At 46.1% G+C, this 24,413-nt stretch overlaps 2 protein-coding genes across 6 annotated transcripts; both read right to left on the minus strand.

The window, feature by feature from the left end:
• Window positions 1–511: 511 nt before the first annotated feature.
• Window positions 512–14,432, minus strand: rbm14b (RNA binding motif protein 14b). Of its 5 annotated transcripts, none has more exons than XM_005945303.3 (6): window positions 13,793–14,432; window positions 11,159–11,269; window positions 9,356–9,708; window positions 8,061–9,108; window positions 5,068–7,835; window positions 512–4,604 (listed from the first exon to the last, which is right to left on the minus strand). In XM_005945303.3, exons 3-5 carry the CDS (start codon window positions 9,702–9,704, stop codon window positions 7,505–7,507), a joined length of 1,728 nt encoding a protein of 575 aa, XP_005945365.1. In that variant the 5' UTR covers window positions 9,705–9,708; window positions 11,159–11,269; window positions 13,793–14,432; the 3' UTR covers window positions 512–4,604; window positions 5,068–7,504. The 5 variants fall into 5 exon arrangements, with proteins under 5 accessions (XP_005945365.1, XP_005945366.1, XP_005945367.1 ...); XM_005945304.3 differs by lacking the exon at window positions 13,793–14,432 and adding an exon at window positions 13,543–13,779; XM_005945305.3 differs by lacking the exon at window positions 13,793–14,432 and adding an exon at window positions 13,501–13,779.
• Window positions 14,433–14,557: 125 nt separating this feature from the next.
• Window positions 14,558–24,200, minus strand: LOC102307502 (copper chaperone for superoxide dismutase). Its single transcript, XM_005945307.3, has 8 exons — window positions 24,032–24,200; window positions 23,770–23,842; window positions 21,560–21,697; window positions 20,610–20,784; window positions 19,117–19,177; window positions 18,674–18,751; window positions 18,494–18,597; window positions 14,558–15,918 (listed from the first exon to the last, which is right to left on the minus strand). Exons 1-8 carry the CDS (start codon window positions 24,158–24,160, stop codon window positions 15,759–15,761), a joined length of 918 nt encoding a protein of 305 aa, XP_005945369.1. The 5' UTR covers window positions 24,161–24,200; the 3' UTR covers window positions 14,558–15,758.
• Window positions 24,201–24,413: the final 213 nt, after the last annotated feature.

Below are 24,413 nucleotides of genomic sequence, written 5' to 3' on the forward strand. Positions count from 1 at the left end.
GTATGGGAACCGACAGCGTGGGTATCAGGTTCTGGGCCTAAAAAGGTGTGAAAGGCGGGGTGGTCTCCCGCGGGTAGGGATGAGGGGGCTCGTGAGTGGTGTGGAAGTATGTCAATAACGCCTCCTTTCAGCAGAGAGGTTTTTATGGCCTGTGCAATGCACCTGTTGCTGTTAATGATCCTCAATGGCAAAGCCAGGCCTCTGTGCTTTCAGCCTACCTACAAATTCAAACAACTGAGTCATGTATTCTTTAAAAAACAAAAAACAAACCCCACATGAGTCAATAAAATTAAGACACCCATTTCTGAGATTTTGACAACTTCTCCCCTCTGGCTCCAGCTCAATCTAACCCCAGGCAAAGCAGCTCCTCCCTGCACTGCTCTCACTGGCAGCAGCTCACGCCATCTTATTCCTCACTCTAAAATTAGGCTGCAGGTAAAATGCATAGTTCCTGCTGTCCTAAACTACACAGCAAAGGATCAAGCACCAAATAAAAACAAACTCAGGCAAATTATATGAGAAACAAAAAGATTTATTCATGATTTTTGTTCATGCAGACTGAAAAAAAATACCTCAACATCTTAAGAAATACAGACCAAAAGGCATAAATATATGCACACACAACCATACAGTATAATTGTCTTCATATCAGGATTTGTCATTCACAGTAAACATGTTGACGCAAATGTTTGATCCGACATTCACGGTGTGAAAATCCCCTCATCGTTCAGCGTTGTGCTGGATTCGATTTCTTTGAAAGAGGAGCAGATCCCGATTGCTCTCCTCTTGAGATGACACACTATTCTGTCACCCCTGACGTCTTTGGAAACTAGAACGATTAATATTGTAATTAACTGAGGCGTTTCGTTTAACTACACTAAGCTTGGTCCATTAACCTACTTGAAGAAGCTTAGCTACTGCGCGACTATTTGTGGTTACAATTAGGTTTGTGACTGAGCAGCCGCTGAGACGAGGGAACTGAAATGGCTAAACATAATGCCATCGTGGGACTGCTGACAATGAAATGGTCCGTGGAGAGGGAGAAAAAAAAAGATGGGCTTGGCCTCAGGTGGCCTGTAATCATATAAGGGCAGAAGGGTGGACAAAATAACATGAACGCCTTTCACTCTAATGCCAGCCAACACACTATTACTGCAGTTATGAGGGGAAAAAAACCTTATAAATGATCAATAAATGCAGTGATTTTTGTATTGAGCTGCACTGCATCCTGCTGGCGTTCACATGCTGTCTGCCCCCCTCTATACGAGGTAACGTGTGAGATAAGACACTCCTGATGCTTTTATCTGAAGAGAGGATAAGCATCATTAGAAGTGTGATTCTGTGATTCACATCTGTGCTAGATGACCTAGAAAAGTCTCGTTAATGAAACCTGCTTCAACTAAAAAAGGCATCACGGTCTACGGTGTGAGGGCTGGGCTCAAACCTAAGCCGGAGTGGGTTCTGTTCCCGATGTACATCTCTGCCGGTCTGCTGTACCCTGTGGGATCCCATCAAAAAAAAACAACACAATACACAAATATATATCTATATAAATGTGTGTGTGTGTGTGTGTGTGTGTGCAGAGTATCTCAGTTCTTCAGCTGTCCAAACCACAGAAGGCAGGGGGAGTTTGGGTGAGGAAGTGGAAGTAGAGAGGAGGCTGCAGCTCCGTCTGTCTGTGAATTTAGAGCAAGAGGGTGCGCGGGGGGGTCGGGGGTGTTTAAGAGATGCGTGGCTGCATTCACCCAAGCACGGGAAGCCTAGACTCACAAGCACCAGAAGAAGCCTTTTTAGTGAGGAGCCGGCAGAGTTGGAGGGGAGGGGTGAGGTGGCTGGAGGGGGAAAAAAACTGGAGCACGGTGTGCCCTGATCATGGAGGCTGAGGAGGGGTTTCATCAGCTGCACTGCTTAAAGGACCAGTGTGTAGGATTTACTCGTGGAAACAGAATACAGTACTCAGTTCAATTTTATCGATATAGCGCCAAATCACAACAGCAGTCGCCTCAAGGTGCTTTAGATTGGAAGGTAACACCCTACATTAACAGAGAGGACTCCAACGATCAGACGACCCTCTTTGAGCAAGCACTTTGGCGACAGTGGGAAGGAAAAACTCCCTTTTAACAGGAAGAAACCTCCAGACGGACCATGCTCAGGGAGGGGGCAATCGCCTGTGACTATATTACATACAGTATTACATGCAGTACTCATAGTTGTGTTTGTTTTCACAAGTGTAAAGAGCACTTCACGTTTTCTCTAATCTGTGCTACGCTGAGGTCTGCAGACTCACAACTTCACGCTGTGGTTGCGTGCTGTTGCCATGGCGGCCTGGTTGTAAATGTGTGCAGCATTTAGTGACACAGGCTACCCGCGTTTTTGTGCTTTCGTTGGTCCTTTGTAGTAAAGTGAAACCGGGTGACTGAAAGCAATGAAAACGGACACAGTTGTTCCTCTTTGTGGTGAACTGCACTATTGCTCCCTTTCCTGTTCGAGCCAGCTTTTCGGCCAATCAGCATTCAGGATATCAGGATATGTGCTTTTTGGTCTTTCACCACATCTACACATGGCCTCTGCATCTGTCAAATACCCACAATCCTTCCTTCTAGGCAAATGTGCACTAATGTAGGACTATGGATCCTGCACTACACGTCCAGTCCTCGAACGCCACTAAATCCTACACAGCGGTCCTTTGGAGAGAAATAAAACTGGCCTCTATGTGCCTCTAAATGCATCCACACATGATGAACTCATCATTTGTGTTTTTTTAAAAACACTTAATGTGTCTGTGAATGCAAAAAAAAAATCAGTTTTTTTTGCACTTTGTATCCAAGCAACAGAGACATCAGATTCTAGGGCTCGTTATTATTAGCACAGACACTGTGTGCGACAACGTTTTCTTTTGATAAGGTTCTGGCCAGTGACTATTATGGGATGCTCCAAGATCAGAAAGGTGAGGTTAGAAAGTAGCTTTGGGCCAAAGGATCCTTCCACTACCAACTCACCTTATCGGTAAGTCATCTACTCAATCCTCCCCACCTCCTTTTAGTTTGTTAGGCGGACAGAAAGGCAGCACCACGCTTGTCTCGACTCCGTCTCGCAGCGGTCGGAGCAAATGTGAGACAAACTCATCTGACATACAGCGAGTGTGTGCAGGACTGTGTGTGTGCATCAATAGTCTTAACAGGTAAGAATGTAGACGAGGCGTGGCTGTTAAACAACAAAACAGAGCTTCTGTGAGTCAAACCGGTGTGACGTCTCATTATTTAATAGCCACACCTCATACAAGTCACTCATAGCACATATTCAGCCGGTCCAGCTGACACTAGGATTAGAGAAACAGAGCTGCCGTACCAGAAAAGTCCTACAGGAGTCCCGAGATTGGTGAGAATCTACAGGTCAGACTGGCCTCATTAGCTCGGCCGATCTTATAGGACGTTTCTGATTGGCACACAGGCTGTGAAGGACCCAAGGCAAACCCCCTGTTGGTTTATCTCGTTTTGTCATGGCGCTAAGGTCTTATGGGAGTTACGATTCCTTCCACAGCTGTGTGGCGCAAACCCATCATTCAACAGTTTCAGCAAAGCGGCTCGTCCAACACTGAAGTCTCTCTGTGTCGTGTTACTGAGTCCGGCGGCGGGCCACCACACATACACTGTCCGTTGGCACGCCCAGGCCACTACGGTAACAAAAGGAGGGTGGGTGGGTAGTTTGGGTTTAGGTGGGTGGTTCTGGGAAGTCTGAGTCCGAGCCAGAGCCACAAACCCAGATCCAAGGTGGTGGTGGTGGCGGCGGCGGTGGCGGCGGGAGTAGGGGGGGAAGAAAAAAAAAAAAAGCGCTGTGTATTTGTGTGTGAACGGCGGAAAGGAGAGGCGCACAGGAGGGCGGGGTTAAGGAGGAGGAGGTGTGAGAGAGGGAAGGGGGAAGGGGGAAGAAGGAGGGAACCGGGGCGGGCAGGGAAGGGGCAAGGGCGGCGAATACGGCGGTGGCGAGGGCAGGGGGGAGGGTGTGTGGGGTGGGGGTGTCAAGCCTCACCAATCAATGAAATACCGCCCACAGAAAAATAGACAAACAAAAAAGAAGCTGTTTTCTCTTTAACACACACACACACAGACACACACCAGCAGGACAGAGAGGGCGCGCCAGTCGCCTCCTAAAGCTGATTGCAAGACTTGACTGAGACCTGTGCAGGGGTCCTAACCCCACCCAAACCCTGCCCACCAAACCCACAGAGGAGAAGCCCAAGGCTGTAGCCGCGGCACCGCCACTGCAGCAGAGGAGGAGTTACGGACTGGGGGAGGTGGGGGAGGAAGGTGGCGATGGCAGTGTGGAGAGGAGGGAGGTGGGGAAGGAGTGTTTGTTCAAGGCACAGTCAAAGGAGGGGGCGGCAGGTTGGGAGAGGGGAAGTCAGTGCTCTTTAGGATTTCTTTCCTGCTGTTGTTGCGGTTTTTTTTGTTTTTTTTGTAAACTTTTTTTATTTACCTTGGTGGTGAAGAGAGAGAGAGAACGAGTTCCCGCTGCGTTGGCGTCGCGCTAAAAGTCGTCCCCATGGCTCACGCCGCCACGCTCACGCACGGCTGCACCCCGGCCGTTCCAGGCGGCACGGTGACCTATTTCAGTTGAGATAGTTAGTCAAGAGCTGGACTGACGTGGGGCTTGTTTGTTTGTTTGTTTGTGCGGCAGAGTTACAGATTATCACACATGCAGGTCTGAGAGCAGAGAGGACACAGAGACACACGGAGAGGGAGAATTTGGTACAGCAGGGGAGATACCAGACCAGACCAGACCAGACACACACCCATCAAACCCCCCCGCCCAAGGAAACAGGACTGCTCCACAGATCAAAATGCACCCAGGCCATTCTATCTGTGTGCCTCTCCCCAGCTCTCACTGTGCCAAAACATCATTTCTACAAGAAAAATCCTTTTTTTAACTTTTAATGTTACAGAGCCAGAACGAATCGCTGAAATGCATGTTCTCAAATGCAAATGAACCCCAAAACCCTTTGGTTGAGTTGGTTTGCACTGAGTTTGAGAGGCTGGAGAGAGGAAAGGAGCACCAACCTGCACTTACCCCGACCAAAGAGAGCAAAGCTGGGCCAGCATCTACACCTGTCTCCCCCTTGGGTCCCCAGTCAAATGGGTCTGGTAGTCATTTTACACAAGAGAAACAGATAGTGGGAGAAGAACAACATAAACAAGAAGAAGAAGAAGAAGGGGAAATGTCCAAACCCTTTGCTTTCTTTTACCACATTAGTGTCAGCCAAAACATTCTTTATTATAATAAGGTTTATAGTAATACATATTCTCAATAAAAAGCATGCTGATTTTTTTTTTTGAATGATTTTTTTTTTAACTTTTGACTTTTTATATTTTTCTTAAAAAGAAGGCAAAAAAAAATGAAAATACTTCTCTAAAAAATACGATCTCAAACATGGCAAACAAGACATTTCGCAAACCACATAGTTCTACAAAGGATGCAACTGGTATGTGTTCTGTATATACGACACAGAGAGAGATTACACCGTGAGATGCAAAGAAGTCGCTCAACCGCTAAAAAACAAAAAGAAAGAAAGAAAGAAAAAAAAAACACAGGGGGAGAGAGAGGAGGGGAGGAGGAGGGAGGAACGGGAGGGCAGTATAGGGGCGTGTGCAGCAGACCGCCGTCACATAGCAGTTGCAAAATACTTTGAAAGTGGCTGTTTTAATGAAACGCAGAGCTACGCGGGTGGGATTTGCCACTCGTCAAAGTCCAGTTCTACAAGCTCTAACAGATATATTAAAACAGACACTTTCGCTCTTTTCCCTTTTTTGCAATCGCAATCTAAAGCTGGTCTGGTATTCGGAGGGTCAAAGAAGCACGTGGACGACGCTGCCCCACCTCTCACTTCATTGGTGCTATCACTGTCGTTTCTGCTTTAACCAGCAGCTAGTAAAGTAACGAACCCGTGAAGGCTCGGTTTGTGGCTTTTTCTTTTAAGAGCTGTGAAACAAATCCCAGAGAAAGCTTCGCTCGCTCTCCAAGCCTTCTGGATACTAAAGCTCTGGAGGTCGGGCTCCCCCCGCCCTCCTTGAAATGATTAAAAAATAATGTCAAAAGCACTTAAAAATGGGAGGTCCCTCCACTTAATGCACTTCACTCGAGGCTTTATAGGCACATGATTGAGCTTGTCACATACCATCGTGGTTTCCAACAGAATGCGATTAAAAGATCCTTTTGTAAACTGCTCCCTCAGTAGTAACACGTTGATTTTTTTCTCCCTCCTTTCACCACCGTTTACAGTTCGTCACATCCCAGGCTGACTTACGTCACAGGTAAACAACAAAAAACACATTTACACTATTTTTAAAAAAGGCCTCTGAAAATGATGGACTCCATACGGAACATCTACAAAAAAAAGTCACTGTCGGTAATATCTGGCTCCTCCCCCTCTAAACTGCTGACCCTGTCCCTTTACAAGGAGCGGGAACTGCCGACAATATAAGAGAACACAATAGAAAAGAATAGACATTGAAATTTGCTGTAAGAGGTAGGCAGCTGTAATTACAAAGAGCGAGAGAGGGAGAGGTGAAGCAGTGTCTTTCATTGCTGCAGTTAGAGTAAGGGTGGAGCGGGAAGGGAGGAGGGGGGGTTCAGAAAAAAAAAAAGGGAGTCAAAGGGGAGATCCAAACATACATTACAGTACGTTTATGTGTGCTTTACTCTTTTTTTTTCTCTCCTTTCCTTTTCGGCAAAGTTTTATTTTCTTTTTTTGCTGCTGCATTTGTGCGCTGCAAGGTCAGCAAGCCCTCACCTCTCACTCGCTCACACGCGTCACAGCCCACGTCACATTCAAGACAAAACGTCCCTCGAAAAAAAACCCCAAACAAACCAAAAAACAAAGAAGACTCAACCTTGGTTCGGCCGGACGCGACGCAGCGCAGCCGTCACGCGCGAGAGCGTCGCCCTGACTTTCCATCTGGTTACGTTGCAAATTGAAACTCTTCAACATAAGGCAAAAAAGGTTTCAAATTAGCTGCCCTAACTGATCATCTAGGCCTAAGGAGGATGGCTGATGTCGTCAATCGAAGGTCTCGGCCTTAGAAAATCATAACTGGGTTTGCGGAAATAAAGGCATATATGAAACGGCCGAGCGGGTCGGCCTAATACTGGCACACGTGTGAGACTGGCACGATAAAAAAGTAAAACTGAGAAGCACAAAGAATGCCCGCGCGACAGATGAAAGCCTCCCTTTCGGTGGCTGCACTGTGTGCGCGTGCAAACTGAACCAAGGCTGGCGTATCAAGTTTCTCCTAAAGCAGGTTAATAAACCAAGGAGTCCCCAGTTTAATACCACACACTTAGAGCCCCCAGACACACACACACACACACACACACACACACGTACATACAGCTGCTGTAAGGTGGTCAAGTTTGGGGTTGGAAGAGGAGATTGGGGCGGGTGAGGGAGGGTGAAGGGTGGGAGGGGTTCAGGGCAAAGAGGGAGGGGCGGGCAGAGAGTTGTGTGCGACTATCGGAAGGGGGGCTCAGGCGTGTGAAGGGAGAGTTCGGGGCGGCGGAGGATGGCCTCCTTGCGCGTGGGCGGCGGCAACGGCGGCTCATACACCCTGGGCGCAGCCATGGCGGCTGCCACTGCCGCAGCGGTGGGGACCACTGGCCTGAGTGCGTCCAGCGTGGCGACGGGCTGGGCTTGCATCGCGGGGACAGCCTGAACTGCTTGGACCGCTTGCATGGCCTGCATTCCCGGCATGCCAGGGATGGCGGTCACTGCGCTCGGTGATGCGTAGGCATACTGGAACTGTGGGTACTGCTGGAGCTGCTGGTAGTACTCCGCGTAGTACCTAAGACGGGGGAGGACAGAGATGGTTAGGTTAAGGACAAATTTAGTTGAAGAGAAAATAGTTTGCAGTGAACAGTGAACCACGAGCTAAAACCACAAGAACAACATCAGATTTGTAAAGGTGAGGGGGCACCTTGATTTTTTAGAAAACATGAAAGTTGAAGATTTCTGTCATTATTTCACATCTGCTGCTTAGCAGGAAACAGAATCAAAGATTATATCCTACCTGGCCATGGGGTCTTCTGCGGCTTCCACTGCCTCTTCAGCTGCTCGACCAGCTGGCGTGGGGAGCAGGGGTCGGCGTGGCTTGGCCCTCTGGTACATAAATGGCTTCATCACAGGGTCCGGAAGCAGAGGTGCCGACCTTCGCAGTGGACTGCGATCCCTCTCTCCGGACTTTGCCACAGCTGCTGCTGTGGCGGCAGCTGCCGTCTGCTGCTCAGCCACAACCTGCTGGCCCTGGGCGAAGTAATGCGCCTGCCTGGCAGCCTCAAAGATAGCCGTAGTCGGGTCCGCTGCTCCCATGGCGCTTAACTGAGCGTAGGCTGGTGCGGCGGCGCTGTAAATCGCAGGCGCTACAGAGTAGGCAGGATTGACGGCGGCCGCCGCTGTTGGCATTTCTATCCCAGGAGCCGCGGCCAGATAGACGGGGTGGTTGGCCATTGTCGGGGTGTAAACCGGAGTTGTGTAGGCAGCGGCAGCGGCGGCAGCAGCAGCGGCGGCAGCTGGGGACGCAGCCACCTGACCGTAAATATTAGGTGTCATGGAGCTGTATACCTGGGTGGCCCCTGACGTGAGAGCGGCCTGATTGGCCACCGTTCCGTAAAGCTGATTGGCAACGTTGGCACCGTACACCTGGCTGGCAAGGGCACCATAAACAGCTGGATTTACCGGGTTCCCATCTGTGCGTGTCCCGGTGGTAATCCCTGTGAGAGCAGCATAAGTGGGATCAAAGGTGGAAGTGTTGTAGACTGAATTGTGCACGCTTTGCTGGACCTGCAGCGGTAGGCCGGCGGCCGCAGCGGCGGCAGCAGCCAAGACCGCTGCCTGACTCTGGTACTGCTCCAGAGAAGGTTTCCCCACAGGGCATTCTCCAGCATAGTGGCCCTGCTTCCCACAGTTCACACACGGGATCTTCCCCGTCGGCGCCTGCTTGCTGGGCTGGACCTTGGAGAGCTCTACGGACAGGGGCCGGCCCTTGAAGGAGGTGCCGTGCAGGGCTTCGATGGCCTGTAGCGCATCTTCCTTGTTTTCCATGTGAACAAAAGCATAGCCTGCAGAAAAGCAATGGCTGGATGTGATTCAGTGCACTGATAATAATAAGGATCACATTTGCTTAGGAAAATGAACTGTGCCAAAGGAAAGTGCACAACTTCACAATCGGGGCATTAGCTTAAACTTTGAACTTTGCCCTCTGCAGTCTTTTTCAGGCGCTCCCAGCAATTCAGCAGCTGTAATTAAACCATAAAACAGAATCTAAACTTTAACTTCACTTCAACTGTGAGTAGAGACCTGGCTTACCTTTGACTTTGTCACATTCGAGGACTTTCCCGAACGTCTGGAACAGCTGCTGGAGGTCTTCTGTGGTGCACATGCCGCTCAGATTACCCACAAACACCTTGGTGGAGTGCAGCGGCCTCCCCCTCGATTCCTCCACCACCAAATTGCGACCACGAAACTCCCGTCCATTGAGCTCCCGGATGGCCCGCTCCGCAGCACCCTCCCCCTGCAGATGCACAAAGGCGAACTGCCGCAGCACGCTGCAGCTGACCACCTGACCGTAGGGTTCGAAGATGGCCGACAGCTCTTCCTGCGTGGTGTCCAATGCCAGGTTACCCACGAAGAGCTTCACTGTGTGGCTCTTGTCCATGGCGCTGTGGAGAAACAGAGGGAGCATCGCTTTGACTGTTTGTTTAGAGATAAGTGAAAGGATTAGCAACACGGTATGACTATCAGCTGCCCCAGACGCGACAGTTACTGAGTGAGCATGAAGACACACCTTTGGCTCAGCGTTAGTCTGACAAGGAGAAGACTACAGGGGTGAAAAGCAGACACAGTGTATGAGCATCAAAAGCTTGGAAATGTCATTATCTCAAGCCTAAAGCTTTTATTTATTTTTAGACGACTAAAAAAAAAATCACAGATGAAAGAAGCGATCAATTTTTAGCTTAAAGAGTAAAAGAGAAAAACCCAGAAACTTGTTATTTGGAGAAAACGTTAAACGCACCCATATATACACACACTCTTGATAAAGAACCTTTACACATGAATGAGGAGGCAGATTAACATTCAAATTCCTCAAATTGAATACCACACTGACCACAGATTTGCCTCAGAGTTGCCCGCTGAGGTCAGATAAAGTCATATTATGTAAAAACAGAGCAGTGGAGATCGTGCTAGCGAATAACCGCTAAACATTTACAATAAATGCCACAGAGATCACAGAGTTCGCTTAAGGAGACGTCGCTCTCACTCGCGAGAAGCAGGCTGTGACTACCCATGCAGCTATGAGTCACCCTCATACAGAGGAGACACAGGCGAAAGGAGCATTTTGCACCAACAACTTCAAGGAGCAGTGCTGCTCCTAAACTCACGACACATTTATAGTGACTTTCATGCATCCGGGTGCTTTAAAGAGAACCTATCACAGTTTTCCTCATTTTTCTGTCACACATACATCGTTATAACACCGAATGTTCATATTCATTGTGGTGAAAGTTTCTTGTAATGAGGTCCACATATGTAGAAATAATCCCTGTGAGATAAATCAGGCTTAAAAGCTCAGTTTGATACAGTGTTGTCGATTCCTGGTTCTGTGTGATCTCACTAGAGGAAATATGCCTAATATGGTCATCTCAGGCACAAATATGGATGTAGCGTTCAACTTTCTGATAAGTAGCTAAGTCAAAGTGCCTCAAACATGCATTCATATTAATAGCCAGCAGGGGGCGACGTCTGTGGTTTCCGGTTACGTAGGCCTCTATTGGAAAATGGTCTTCTGCTTCCTCGCTTTGTGACCTCGGTAAACACCCTGCTGATGACTAAGACCTCGACTATACTCCACTGTGGACTCGCTCACCATTTGATGATGACGTTTATGTGGAGCGGACCTGAATGGACCCTAGCGGACTGACGGGGAAAGCATAATCCCGGCCCTAAGATGCATCCACACCAGAAGCAATGTGGTGATCATGGAGCACAGAAAGTGAAAGAGGACAGCTGGTGACTTCAGCATCTTTTCTCAACTTCCAGGCGACTGTCAGTGTGAGCACAGGATAGTGTTGATTACCATATGACCTGTCAGTATGCATATTAGTGGGTTACCTAGGCAACCGGATCCTGGAACGTTTGCAAGTGATGAGCCGTCAGTTTGTAAGTGACACGAGAGGAACAAATCGCTTCCAGTGGACCCAGCGTCTCTTGTTTTAGGTCATGCTGCAAAGAAAATAAGTGAATTTTGTAAGATGAATAGATAGATGGATATTTTACTTAATGATTAATTATCTGAGTAAATAAACCTTTGATTTTGGCCACATTTAAGATGTATTTTACCCATATTAATGCTTCATGTTTTCGGCAGCATTAAGAATAATAATAAAAGTAGTATAATCTACAATAAACAGGTCAGGGGCTCATATTGAATATTTACAAAGTTTTATATGGAATATGATAAAATAATACAAAATTATGTTAAAGAAAAATGAGACTGACACAGTGAAAAACAGATCTTTAGCAAACAGTAATGCAAAATTTGGTGATTCTGAAAGTCAGAAAGGAGGATTACCCCGCGTACGCTCTTTGGATAATGACTTCTCAATCATTAGACATCAGACAGCGAGCTTGTGTCCACAGTTTCACAGTCAGTTTAAAGACACAATTACTGAACGGGGTGGAAAAAGCATGTTAGCGCAATCCCCAAATAGTACTTGTAAGTGTGGTAAGTTTTGCGTGTGGTTTACAAAAGTTGTTCCGTTTTCCAAGCACAAGCGCAATCAGTTCATTTCAATGTTAAACACAAAAAATAGGGCAAGCTTTGTCCTCCGTTAAATCTTAAATTAGCAGTAAACTGTGTGTCACAAACAGTAAATCACTTTGCACACTTGATTTATATATTTTCCTCCCTATATTTTGCACCTTCAGAAAGGAACTCCGAGCATACATATCCAACATGGTCGGTCTGAGAAGTCTCAGAGTTCCTCCACCTCGTCCTCCATGTCCACTTACACACAATCTTGCCACTGGGCTCTTTTCTAAATACACACAGTACTTCCTTCTATGCCAGAAACCACTTTGTGCTGTAACACATTACTAAATCTGACACACCTCTGTATATGAGCACAGAAGCTCCGCTCATCTTTGGTTTAAATTTCGTTTTGTTTATATAGCGACAAATCACTGCACCAGCCGCCTCAAGGTGCTTTGTATTGTAATTTTAAGACCCCACAACTATCCAGAGAAAACCTTAACAATCACGCCACTCATTTTGAGCAAGAACTTGGCAACAGTGGGAAGGAAAAACTCCCGTTTAACAGGAAGAAACCTCCAGCAGAACCAGGCTCAGGTAGGCGAGGCCATCTGTGACAAAGACATGCTGTGGAAGAGAGCTTGACATCGTTCCAGTGAGGTGTATAAACACACAGCGATTCAAAAAGGTGACTGAAGAAGAACAACTCAGTGCATCATGGGAGTCCCCCAACAGCCTACACCTATTGCAGCATAAATAAGGGAGGTGTCAGGGTCACCTGGTCCAGCCCTAACTATATGCTTTATCAAAAAGGAAAGTTTTAAGCCTAATCTGAAAAGTAGAGATAGTGTCTGTCTCCCGAATCCAAACTGGAAGCTGGTTCCACAGAAGAGGGGCCTGAAAACTGAAGGCTCTCCCTCCCATTCTACTTTTAAATACTCTAGGAACAACAAGTAGGCCTGCAGAGCGAGAGCGAAGTGCTCTAATAGGGTGATATGGTACTACAAGGTCATTAAGATAAGATGGGGCCTGATTATTTAAGACCTTGTATGTGAGGAGCAGGATTTTGAATTGTTTCTGTATTTAACAGGAAGCTTCTGTTTGCGAGGGGCAGCCAATCAGAAGACAGTTTGGCTGCACCAGGAATTTCTTCAGTTGTAAATAACGTGAACAGGGCCCAAGAATAAAAATATGGAGCAAGAAGCGAGCATAGTAGGGATCTCCTTCACTTCAGCCTGTACATGTTTTACAGGACAACCCACCTCCCCACCCCAACACCACACAACTGGGTTTCTAGTTTTTTTGGTTTGAGTTTACCGAATACACCACCAGCACCACCACAGATACCCGCTCTCCATACTGGGTGAACCCCGCTCACATACAGTATGGCTGCTGCACTAACACTGGGTTCAAGTGAAGCATAAACCAGAGGTGGTGGTGGTGGGGGAAAGCTGCTTTGTGATGACGCAGCACGGCGCTGAGTCGACATATTTTCCACAGCTCGCTTTATTTACCAGCTCACAAATACCCAAAAGACACGAGACGAGTTGGTCGGACAGGCTGTCAGTGTTTTTGTGAATGGAGACACGAGAGAGAGGGAGAGAGAGCGAGATGCTTGTTTGGTTCCGCTCGGCGATTCAAAGCAAAGCCAAACAAAGTCCCGACAGCCAAACAGCCACGGACACGCATTAAACACACTTACTTTCACTTCCGATTGCGAGGCGTCGATGATCAATACTAATACCTGATACAACGGTATGACTCTCGGTGGCAGATCGATACAATGTAACAACACATTTTTTCTCCCTCCCCTTCTTCCTCCCGCACAGGAATGAACACAGTGAAACGGCGAGGCGATCTAAAGCTCTCCGTCCCTACAACAGCGCCGAAACCAGCAGCCCCCTCACAGCTTTTAGACGGCGGGCTTTAACGAGCTCCCTCATGAGAATAAGGGTGCAGAAAAGGCGATTAAATAAAAGGATCTACCATCTTACCTAAGCGGTGCTGTGTTTCAAAATGGTAGCGCCTGCTTCCGTTTGAACGTCGGGCATACTGCTGGAGAGGCTGCAGAGGGGGAGGGCTGCTGCTGCTGCTGCTGCACCGGGAGGATGCTGAATCCTCACAAAAGAAGAGCCACCAAAATGACTCAAGCACACACAGAGACTCGCATGAGCCTTTGTGTTTTACAGATGAACAAAGCCCCCAAACAACAAGCGAGGGGGGGCTCAATTAATGATGGCACGTTTACATCCAAGTGCAGGATTATTGTTTATGTGCGATCCTAATATCGATAGTATCGATATCAACGCCGGTATTGGTAATGGATCGATATTGGCACGATGAGATCGATATCTGTACGTATTATTTGTTGAGTATGTAGCCCACAGAATTGTGTTATGTATTTATTTATTTATTATTAGATAGGTGGTGGTGTGTGTTAGAGGAAAGTGTCCAAAACCCTATTTTATTATTTTATTTATAGCCCATAGCAAATTTAAACAAGACAAGTTGCTTCAGAAACATTTCTGTTTCAGGTCGCCAAAACCCACATTTGAAGCGTGTGGTAATAGACTATTGTGTATTGTGAAAATCTATGTTTTTAGGTCACTGACGTGTGCAGATTTTGCAGACTGATGATGATTCATCTCATAAAGCATGACACACTGCTGTCTAATACATAAGCTGCCTTTATAGGTTAAAAGTATCGGTATCAGTAATCCTGGCCCTGTATTTACAGTATCACACAGCACTAGTGGTCCGTAGTTGTGCTGATTTATTTAGCTGTAAATCAAACATTTGGATTTGTGCTTCCTGCTTTGATATTAGATTAAAAAAATACAGCTGTTTTTGGGTGTCCAGCTATAACAATGAGTCTTCATTCAAAGCCCAGCCACTTCAAACAGAAAGGGACAATGACAGAACATTTACTGGGAAATTCAATAAACTTATTCGAGCATCAGCAGAACAAGACAGATGCTCGATTTGGAGGAAAAAAAATCAATCCAAAATGTGCCACAGACACACAGACAGCGCACCAACATGTGGCTGAGGTATATGCAGGGGCAGCAGTTTGGACAACTTCATGATTCACCCGTCCAACTTTCCTAAAAGATAACAGAGAGGGAGAGGGGGTGTCTGAGATTGTCAGCTGCCCTCTCTGTGTGGCTCAAACGCCCTCTGCAGCAGTGATAAAGGAACACTAACCTCACTCTCCATGTTGGAAAGAAAAACAGCTGAGCACACAAACCTTCAAGGACTCCCTCTGTCACTTTTTAACCCCCCTCCTCACCCCCTTTCACTCTGGAAGGAATTTCACTCTCCCTCCTGGGCTCGTTTTAAACTCTCCTGCAGAGTCGATCACAGAGAGAGGGACGGTGTCCCCCTTCATCACAGATTTTTTCTAAATATTTTTAAAATCAAACACACACATCTCAGATCCTGGAATTTCAGGATTTGATTTGGTTTTCCAACAACTTTTTGCATATTCTACTTAAAACAAATATCATTACTCGTGACCCACCTATGAGCAATCATAATAATCTTCTGCATCACATCCTCTTTAATTTTTCCACTTAATAAAACTCAAATATGTGGAGATGACAAGTGCTTTAGAGAGGCTTATATAATTACTCACATGTCCCTGCAAGTGGACGGCAACACAGAGAAATGAAATCTGTAGCTGAGAAAACATTTACAGACATCCTGCTGAGGAGGTGACATGTTTAAAATGCTCCGAAAAACATTAAACAGCATTTAACAGTTTGATTCGATCACAAAGAGCATTTTCATGAAATTAAGTCCATTCATTGCTGTTTGGTCATCAGTGCAGTAATCTTCAGGACTCTGTCTTCCTCGCGTCAGCACTCGCGCTCCGCCGAGGAACACAATCTGCATTTCCCTTCGAGACGCTTTTTGTCCCCCTTGTTCAAACTCTCATCAGTGTCCAGAGGTTTGAGAGGTTCACAGGTGTGCCGCCAGTGTCTCCGGGTTGTTCTTGCTCCGACCTTTCCCAGCTATTGGCCGGTCTCTCTCCTCCCACAGCGTGACGCCGTCGCAGGCACAAATCTGTTTGGGATTTTGGAAAAGTCCCGCCGATCGGGCGATGATCCCACAGGCCAGCCTGCACAGGGGGAAAAACCCAACAAAACAAAAAAGAACAAAGAAATTTAAACTACCTAAAATACCTACACTTGACCAATTTAAAGTGCCTGAAATAATAATTTTGATGCCAGCGTTACGTCACATTGCATTTAACATTATTTAAGTTTTGAGATTTTAGTTAATTAATCACAAAAACACTGAGTGCTGTGGTCATGACTGATATCCAGGTGAAAGGATTACTGGCGCAGGATCTGGGCGATGCCAGCAATCAAACACTAGTCAGTCAGTGAAAACAAACATTTCCTGGTCTTGAACAAAGGTGCAGATGACCTCTGTAACACTGGCAGTCTACAGGAGTTACAGAGGAGTTACCCAGCTATTAAGAGTAGTTCAGAAGCTACAGCAGCCATCGACTAATTAGAAGGCAGGTGATTTGAGCCCAGGCTGCTCCTCTTTACATGCCAAAGTATCCTTGGGCAAAATACTGAAGATACTGACCCCCTAAGTTGCTCTCCGATGCATTCACTGAAGTGTGAATGTTAGATAGAAAGCACTCAGGCGAAAAAAAGTGCTTGTATGAGTGTGAATGAGCGATGGGGGCACGTTGTATAAAGCTTCGAGTGCTGCAGCAGAGTAGAGCGTTTAACATTAGAGGGCTTTAATAAAACTAGCAGATAGTCTACAGGTGGCCAGGAAATTTACAGCAGTCAGACAAATCTGTTTCTCCTCCTCTCGTTACTAATAACAGAACTAACAGCTCTTATATACACACGTCATTTGGATATGCAAATATTATTTTAGGCACATTGTACGACTCAAAAACTCTATGACCAATGCAGGAGGGACAGGAACCATGTTTGTTGCCTGCCTCGGGTCCTGGAAGCATGCAGGGTCTTGCAGAGAAGGCTGTTTGCAGCGAATCGCCCTCTCGGTGGAACAGATGCCACGCTGCCATCAGACTCTGTCCTTGAGCACCAGATGGTAATCATGGAGGTGAGGATGGACTCAGCACAGCAGTAATGGTCGGGGCTTTGAAGCAGGCTGGCTCATGACGCGTCTCCACTGAGGTGCTGAAGGTGACTCTGGAGACAGGAGGATGTGGTGCTTCGGCGTGGATGGAGACAGGTGGTGTAGTCCAGCTGCTTTGTGGGGTTTCTCTCTCTCTCTCTCTCTCACAGGTATGTAGAGAGGTGTTGCAGTCATAGAGGAGTGGTTTGTGGGGGTGGGTGGAGTCTGAATGTTGATTTGTTGACAAGTGGGCCTGAACAGGGAATGAGGTGACAGTGGAGCTCACCAGGAGTGGGACAAGTGTGGAAAAACCCATCAAAGATACAAAAGTACAGCTTGAGCAGCACAGGGAGTGGCTGCAGTGAACGCTTTTCATTGTTCAGATGAAACAGCAACAGACTGGCTGCACCACATATTTTTGATACTGCACCCATCTGACAACAGACGCTCTCTGGAGGTAGACGAATAGCCTGGAGCTCTCCACGGACTACCAACGTACTCCTGCTTTGAACCAACACTTCCTCATTAGCTTAGCTTTGATCCAGAGCTTGTCAAAAATCTGTTTTTGTTAGTACGAATATTTGCTAAAAAAAAAAGATTTGTATCATGACTTCATTCACTAATTCGTGTTTCAGCTCTGGCAGGCAGAGGATGGGAAAACTATGTGAAGATGCTGGGATGAAAACGCGCAGCTCCCAGTCTGAGGCTCTGGTTCTCAGCCAGTGGAGTTAGGAGGGCCCGCTCTGAGTTGGGATGAGTTACTGTCAGCAGTGGAGAAGTTCCAAGTCACATCTGTAGGAACATGGATGCTCTACTGGTCTGCTGTGAGGAAGAGGGAGCCAAGCGTGAAAGTGAAGCTACTTTATTTACTTATCGCCAGATCTACATTCCTACCCTCACCTGAGGCTATGAGTTGTGATTAATCAACGGATATGAGATTCTTCCAAAGGATATCAAGGATCTCCTTTAGAGACGGGTAGAGAGGCTGCGAGCCCACATTGAAAGGAGACAGCTGAGGTGGTTTGGTTTGACTAGGATGCCTCCAGGATGCTTCCTAGGTGAGGAGTTTTAGGCAATGTGGGAGAAAGCCCAGATCAAACTGAGAGATTACATCTCTCATTTGGCTCGGCGATGCCTCAGGGTCCTCCTAGTAGAGCTGGAGGGAGTTGCTGGGGAGATGGAGGTCTCGGAGGCATCTCTGCTTAGATAGTTTCCCCGTGACCAGAACACATAGGTGGTGGAAACAGGTTGGATGGATGATTCTGGAGATTTTTTGCTCAAACTGTCGTAAAATGTGAGCAAAGTTAGCACAAATCTTTTTAATGCTAACTGGTTACTTCGTTTTTCAGCAATAATGCTAATGCATTGCTGATGTTCCAACAGTATAGTGAGCACGAAATATTTATTTTCTTCACATTTTACAAAGTAAATAATTTACTTGTTGTCGAAGAAAATTGGCTTCAATGGTGGGTGATGAAAACGGCCGATAACTGCTGTTTTGTGATGTAAAGCAAAGTGAATCCATGAATGAACTGGAAACCAGCCTGAAGCTACGCATGTTTAACACAAACCACCTTCACACCCACCTTTCTCCAGAGTTCCCAGTCTGTTTGGAGAGAGGGTGACCTCCTCGACCCAGGTCGTCCTCACCTGCGTCCACAACCAGTGATCGACCAATCACATCCCACACCTGGAGGCAAACAGACCAAGGCACGCTGTTCAGCTCCTGTGGCTAAGTACGAGTGCCAAATATAACTCTGTGTTACCTTAAGCTGACCGTCCTCCAGTCTAAATGAGGCTCTCCCGTCTGGTCCAGCGATGACATTTCCCAGATCGCCGACATGCTGTGTACAAAACAGTACCTGTGAAAACTTAACTGTACGTCAAGTGGTTCAGTGAAGTATAAAACTATTAAAAAATAAGGAGTTAACAGCATGGCAGAGTTACAACTCTTTCACACACTTCATTTAAAATTTAGCACCTGGAGCAGAAGAGCCCAAAACGGCTCCTCTGGGACGTGTTTGGCAATCTGAGCGGGTTATCGCATCTCGCATTTGGCCTCCGCTGACATTTTAATACAAGCCAGAAGGAGGTACAGTCTGAATTTATGACACAAGGATCCTAGCACTGCTGATCGCTCTACTTATGAAAATGAATGACTTTATGGAGAGGTTATTTTAGAGCGAGCTAAAGAAGTAATTTATCGTACCCTGTCGGAGTCCTCTGGACCGCCGTGTTGTCTCCCAAAGGGGTTATAGTGCTCTCCACAACTGCAGAGAAAGGAGAGCATGATGGGAATCAAATATATGGAACATAAATTAGTTTGAGCATCTCTCTATAAAAGGGATCCATGATCATCATCTCCACCTTCCATAATGTTATTGTTGGAGTTGGTATAGACTGTCCGGGGTGTTTCCTACTTAAACTTTGGCCATGTTTAATATACTGTAGCATCTGGTGAGCGGTGGGAGAAAACACCTTACTGTTGATTTCAGAGGTCAGACTGGTTCAAGTTGATAAGACGGCAACAGTTACTAAAATAGTAAAAGTAACAAAGAAAGGGGGCCGAGGAGGAAAACAATGGCAACATTTTATTTGTTTCCATCGGTTAGCTTTACATTACACGAACACATGGCAATTAACATGTAACACACCAGCACAAGCATAAATGCCAGCATGTCCGCCACTTGTAACGCAGGTTACATCATAGGCTCCATAAAGATCCTCTACAGAAGCCTAAATCAGGCCTGAGTCACTATAACTGGACGAGAGAAGATCAGAAGAACGTCGCCTGGTCTGATCGGCTCTGAAGGAAAAAGGGAGTCTAGGTGTACCTAATGAAATGTCTGGTGAGTGTATAAGGCAGAAAGTAATGAAAACAGGTAGAGGTGTGAGGGACTTGATGATGGATGGATCTGTCCCTCAGTTTTCTCATTTGTGAGTTTGACGACAAAGACTTCACACGAGCGTATTTTACTCCCCCTGATGTCCGATACGTTTTACATCTCTGCAGGACGGCGTCAACAAAGAATAAAAATACTAAAGCTACACGCCTGTGAGCAACAGTTATCGCCGCCCGTCAATATGCGCTCGGTTAATTGAATTACTGAGCCTAAACTGACGAGTGGAAGCTTAAAATGACACACTGTCCCATTAACACGTTAAATCAGCGGGATTTCAGATGAACTCCGCTAAAGCCCTGTTTTTAATTAAAACCATAATTACATTACACAATAATTTCATCTCTCGCTGCCGTCTTCTCCGAGGCAATAAGAGCTGAGGCTCATGGGTACAACAGTATACAATGTCCCTCAGAGACACAGATGAGATAATTAAAACTGACAGCTGTAACATAAGCCCGTACGTATGCGTGGGAGTTTTGAAGGTCATCGCTTGCCGCGGTACCACAAACCCCGTTTTTTGTTCTTTCACATCACATCACATCACAGGTCAGGCCACACAGATTTCTCTTTGCGGGAAAAGAAACCAAACCGCAGAGAAAAGCTAAAAGTTTACAAACTCGTCAACTGATTCGGACCAGAGTAAACGAACTATGGGTGTGAAAAGGCCCGAGACTCATAACCATGACTCTTTCCAGGGTTGAGCTTAGGAAAAGTGTAAATCACCAATGACTCCCCATCTCCTTCACACTCTACACGATGCTGATGAGCTGATGAAACTGGTATGAAACACTGGTCTAACCTGAGGCAGTCCAGTGTGAGGTCTCCCAGCGTGTGAACGTGGAGACCGTGGGGTCCGGGCTCCAACCCGTCAATGGTCCCGTCAATCAGGCAGCGTTCCTCGGACAGCTGCAGGAAACGCACCACCCCCTGAATCGATCCGGCACCGGCTAACATGGCCACCGCTGCACCCAGATCTGCCACGGAAAAACAGAGAGGGTGAAGCACTTACTTGTGTTGGGGTAGGGCTGTGATCAGACTGCTTCACATTAGATTTTATCTGTAGGGAGCTGTGAGCTCAACATAAAATGAACCAGTTTAAAGCTACAGAGAGAGGCAGACTGTGCCAGGCTGTGGGGCTGAGTGCCTATCTTATAGTGCTGTGCTTCACAGATTAAGTAAGGATGGAAGACAAGGCTCGGAGGTCTCCGGTGTAGTCAGGATGATCTTTGTGTTCACACTTTAAAGCAGATCAGCTGATATTTAGTCCATGTTTAAATCATAAACTGCCCTCAGTGCATACAATCACACGGTTACTGACCTGTGATTGGATCAGCAGAATGTATCTGACTGAGACTTGCTACCACAAACAGAGGTTCAACTAATGAAACTCCATTTTGGCTGTTTTATGAGGCATCTTTGTTTAGCAGGAAGCCTGATAAATCAACTCAAAGTTACCACACTGTACCGCGCTGAATATCTGCAAGGAATGGCCCAAATACCTGGCTAAATATTATCTGCATTCACTCGGTTTTTAATTCATCAAAATGAGTGGGAACTACAATTTTCAAATATTACATTTATTCATTTAATCAGCTGTATTTTGCCTGCACGGTCTACAGTTTGGTACATGGACTCTTGCACTCTTCCCAAGATTAAACAGGACTATAAATCCGACTCAGCTGTGGTACTGGAAAGCTTCTGATACCTCCAGCGCAGGCACGTGCAGCTCCTGCTGCCGTTCCTCCTCACCTTGCTCTGATCCGCCGATGCCCTTCAGCACGGCCCTCCGTCCGGTGCTCTCTATCAGGGCCTGCACTTCTGCACTGGTCAGAGCAGATTCCACCAGCACCTGCTCCTGACCGACATCAATACTGACCGAGTTCACGCCTGCAAACACACCAAAACCATCATCAGACAGACAGACGGAGAATAACACGAATGCAGACAGCTGAGGAGAACGTTCAGCGATGCGAATAATCTAAAAACAGACAGAAACAGTTTGCCTAGGATTAATCTGATTTTCATTTTCTTAGATTTACTGCTTTACACTGATCTATATCAATGAAAATCTACCCTCATTAGGTACACTTACTCAACGACCTCCACAGTCACCAGCTCTCTGTCTAATCGAGCACCTTTGTGATGTGGTGGAGGAGGAGATTCAAATCGTGGATGTGTTGCTGTCATGTGGACCAAAATCTCTGAGGAATGTTTCTAGTACCTTGTTGTGTCACAAAGAATTAAAGCAGTTCTGGAAATAAATTGGTCCAACCTGGTACTAGCAAGGTTTTATTTTTTTATTGGGTTGTGTCTACATTTTCTTGTTTATATCTGTATAATATGTAGTCTATAGCTGGTTTGTTATTGTGAAAATGTTAAAGCTTTATTGTTTTCTAATAACATCCAACACTTGCTGGAGACAGAACCATGAATGTTATTTCCTGATAAGAGTTTTATCAGTTGTGGTGAGATTAATGGCTGTTGTTTTTCTCTCTTCAAAGTTATGTTGTTGTTTCAGCGGCTCCCTTAAGGGGTCGCCACAGCAGACCATCTGCTTCCATCTCACCCAGCATTAACATCCACCTCTATCACACCAACACCTGCGTGTATCTTCACTACATCCATGATCACCTCTGTGATCTTCCTCTTTTCCTTCAACATCCTTTGTCCATTATATCCACTATCCCTCCTCTGCACATAGGGCTGTTCGATATAACGATATATATCGGATGATGATATAAAAACGTCTATGTTTCATTTTACGCTATCGTTTGTTTCGTGGTGTCGCAAAATAAACTGTTTACGGCAATATTTTTTCATCGTTTTGATGGTCACTGTAGTGGCTATATTAATTTCTTAAAGTTCTCTCTTTCTCTTATATTTTATATAACCACACTAGACGGACAAGCGCCTGTTTTTATGCGTTGTGGTTAGCAACAACGACGGTAACACATCGCGTGTCCGCTTGTTTATGTTCCACATAAACCTTTCACAATAAAGCTCAAGATCCTGTTGAGACTTTTCAAAATAAACTGAATCACGTGAAAGAGCAGATTATTTACGGATGAGAAGTAAAAAAGAGCCGCCAGGTGCTAAAAAATAAACCTTAGACTCAAACGTTAGAACAGGCTTTTCCCCGCAGCACGCCGTGTAATAAATACTCACAAAGAAAACGGCGGCGTTACAACTTATGTCTAAAAATGTATAGTTTCATGCATCGGTTAAAACACTCGACTCCAGCTACATGACGCAGCTGGAAACACTTCACCGCAAGTCGAGCTGCCCGAGATTCACAGAATTTACAGAAAATGTTACATTTTTGTGATTTATATCGTTATCGGACGATAGAATTCTTATATCGGGATATGGGAGTTTGGTCATATCGCACAGCCCTATCTGCACATGTCCAAACCATCTCAGCCTCGTCTTCCAGCCTTTGTCACCAAACTGCCAAACCTTCAGCTTTCCCTCTGATGTACTCATTACTAATTCTGTCCATTCTGGTCACTCAGTATGAAATACCATCATCTCCGAATCACAAATCAAATCTTTTTTTCTTATAAGGTTGTGGATTGCTCGGTGCTCAATATGGTTTGACTCACTTAACAGGAAACAGGATGCTTCATATGTGTTGCATTACACACTCGCCTGCACTGATGGAAGTGCCTCAGCATTCAGTTAAGATGAAGCAGCTGAAATGACACCGTCTCTACTATATGACTAATGCTCCCTTAGAGTTCAGTGGGCGCTGCAGAAAAATGCAGGATCTTTCTGGAAACATCACTTGTTGCTTAGTGTAATGAGTTTACTTTAATATTGAAATGCAAAATCATGCTAACCAGCGTTTGTACTGCACTTTTAAGTGTGTAGGATGCAGAAAACTTCAGCAGTCCCTGTTTGTAGGAAAGTAAACAATGCAGTGGGGGGGTCAGCAGCTCTTTCTACATGTGCTTGCTCACCTGGTTTGCCCTCCAGAGCTGCTCTGACTTTCTCCCCGCAGCTTTCACACGTCATCTGCACCGCAAACTCCAGCTGTGGAAGACAGAGCGGACATTAAAACAGCTGGAGCCACCTGACAAGTGCACAGCAAACTGCGTAGGACGGCGACGCCGCGGTAAAGCGGCTTCAGCTCGCAAACTCATGTTTAACGCAAAAACGTAAAATAACGTCACCACACAACATAAAAAATGGGTTCACAGAGGGTAAAATGTGCTGGCAAACCTTTGTGGGCCTCTGACAGTCCATGTTGTTAGAGCAGTGCGCCGCCTGGGCAATGAACACTGAATTAAACAGAAAACTTCCCACTTTTCGAGAAACGGAAATACAATGTTTGCTAATGGGCGCCGCCATGTTTGTGAGGTCAGAGTGACGTTCCGCCCGTTGCCGCCGTCAAGTGTCCACCAGCTGGTACTGCAGCCTCCTGTTTTACACGAAGAACACGTCACAGGAGAAGTGTTTGGCTTTATTAAGAGAGCGCTAAGTGATGTTATTCTTCAATTAAATCCTCGGAAAATAAAATAAATATTTAGCGTAACAAAAAATGTTTTACTCAAATCTAGTTAAAATACGCTGCTTAAATATAAACAGTAAAAGCTACTTTTCA

Source organism: Haplochromis burtoni, unplaced genomic scaffold (assembly GCF_018398535.1).
Source record: "Haplochromis burtoni strain Fernald_Lab_line unplaced genomic scaffold, NCSU_Asbu1 Contig_430, whole genome shotgun sequence".
Taxonomy (NCBI): Eukaryota; Metazoa; Chordata; class Actinopteri; order Cichliformes; family Cichlidae; genus Haplochromis; species Haplochromis burtoni.

Coding starts and splice junctions, on each gene's coding strand:
- rbm14b (XM_005945306.3), bottom strand. CDS start 9,704: ATGGACAAGAGCCACACAGTGAAGCTCTTCGTGGGTAACCTGGCATTG. Junction 9,109..9,355: donor CGAATGTGACAAAGTCAAAG/GTAAGCCAGGTC, acceptor GCTTTTCTGCAG/GCTATGCTTTTGTTCACATG. Junction 7,836..8,060: donor GCAGAAGACCCCATGGCCAG/GTAGGATATAAT, acceptor CCCCCGTCTTAG/GTACTACGCGGAGTACTACC.
- LOC102307502 (XM_005945307.3), bottom strand. CDS start 24,160: ATGGCGGCGCCCATTAGCAAACATTGTATTTCCGTTTCTCGAAAAGTG. Junction 20,785..21,559: donor CATCGGCGGATCAGAGCAAG/GTGAGGAGGAAC, acceptor TTTCCGTGGCAG/ATCTGGGTGCAGCGGTGGCC. Junction 18,752..19,116: donor GTCCAGAGGACTCCGACAGG/GTACGATAAATT, acceptor TTTTGTACACAG/CATGTCGGCGATCTGGGAAA.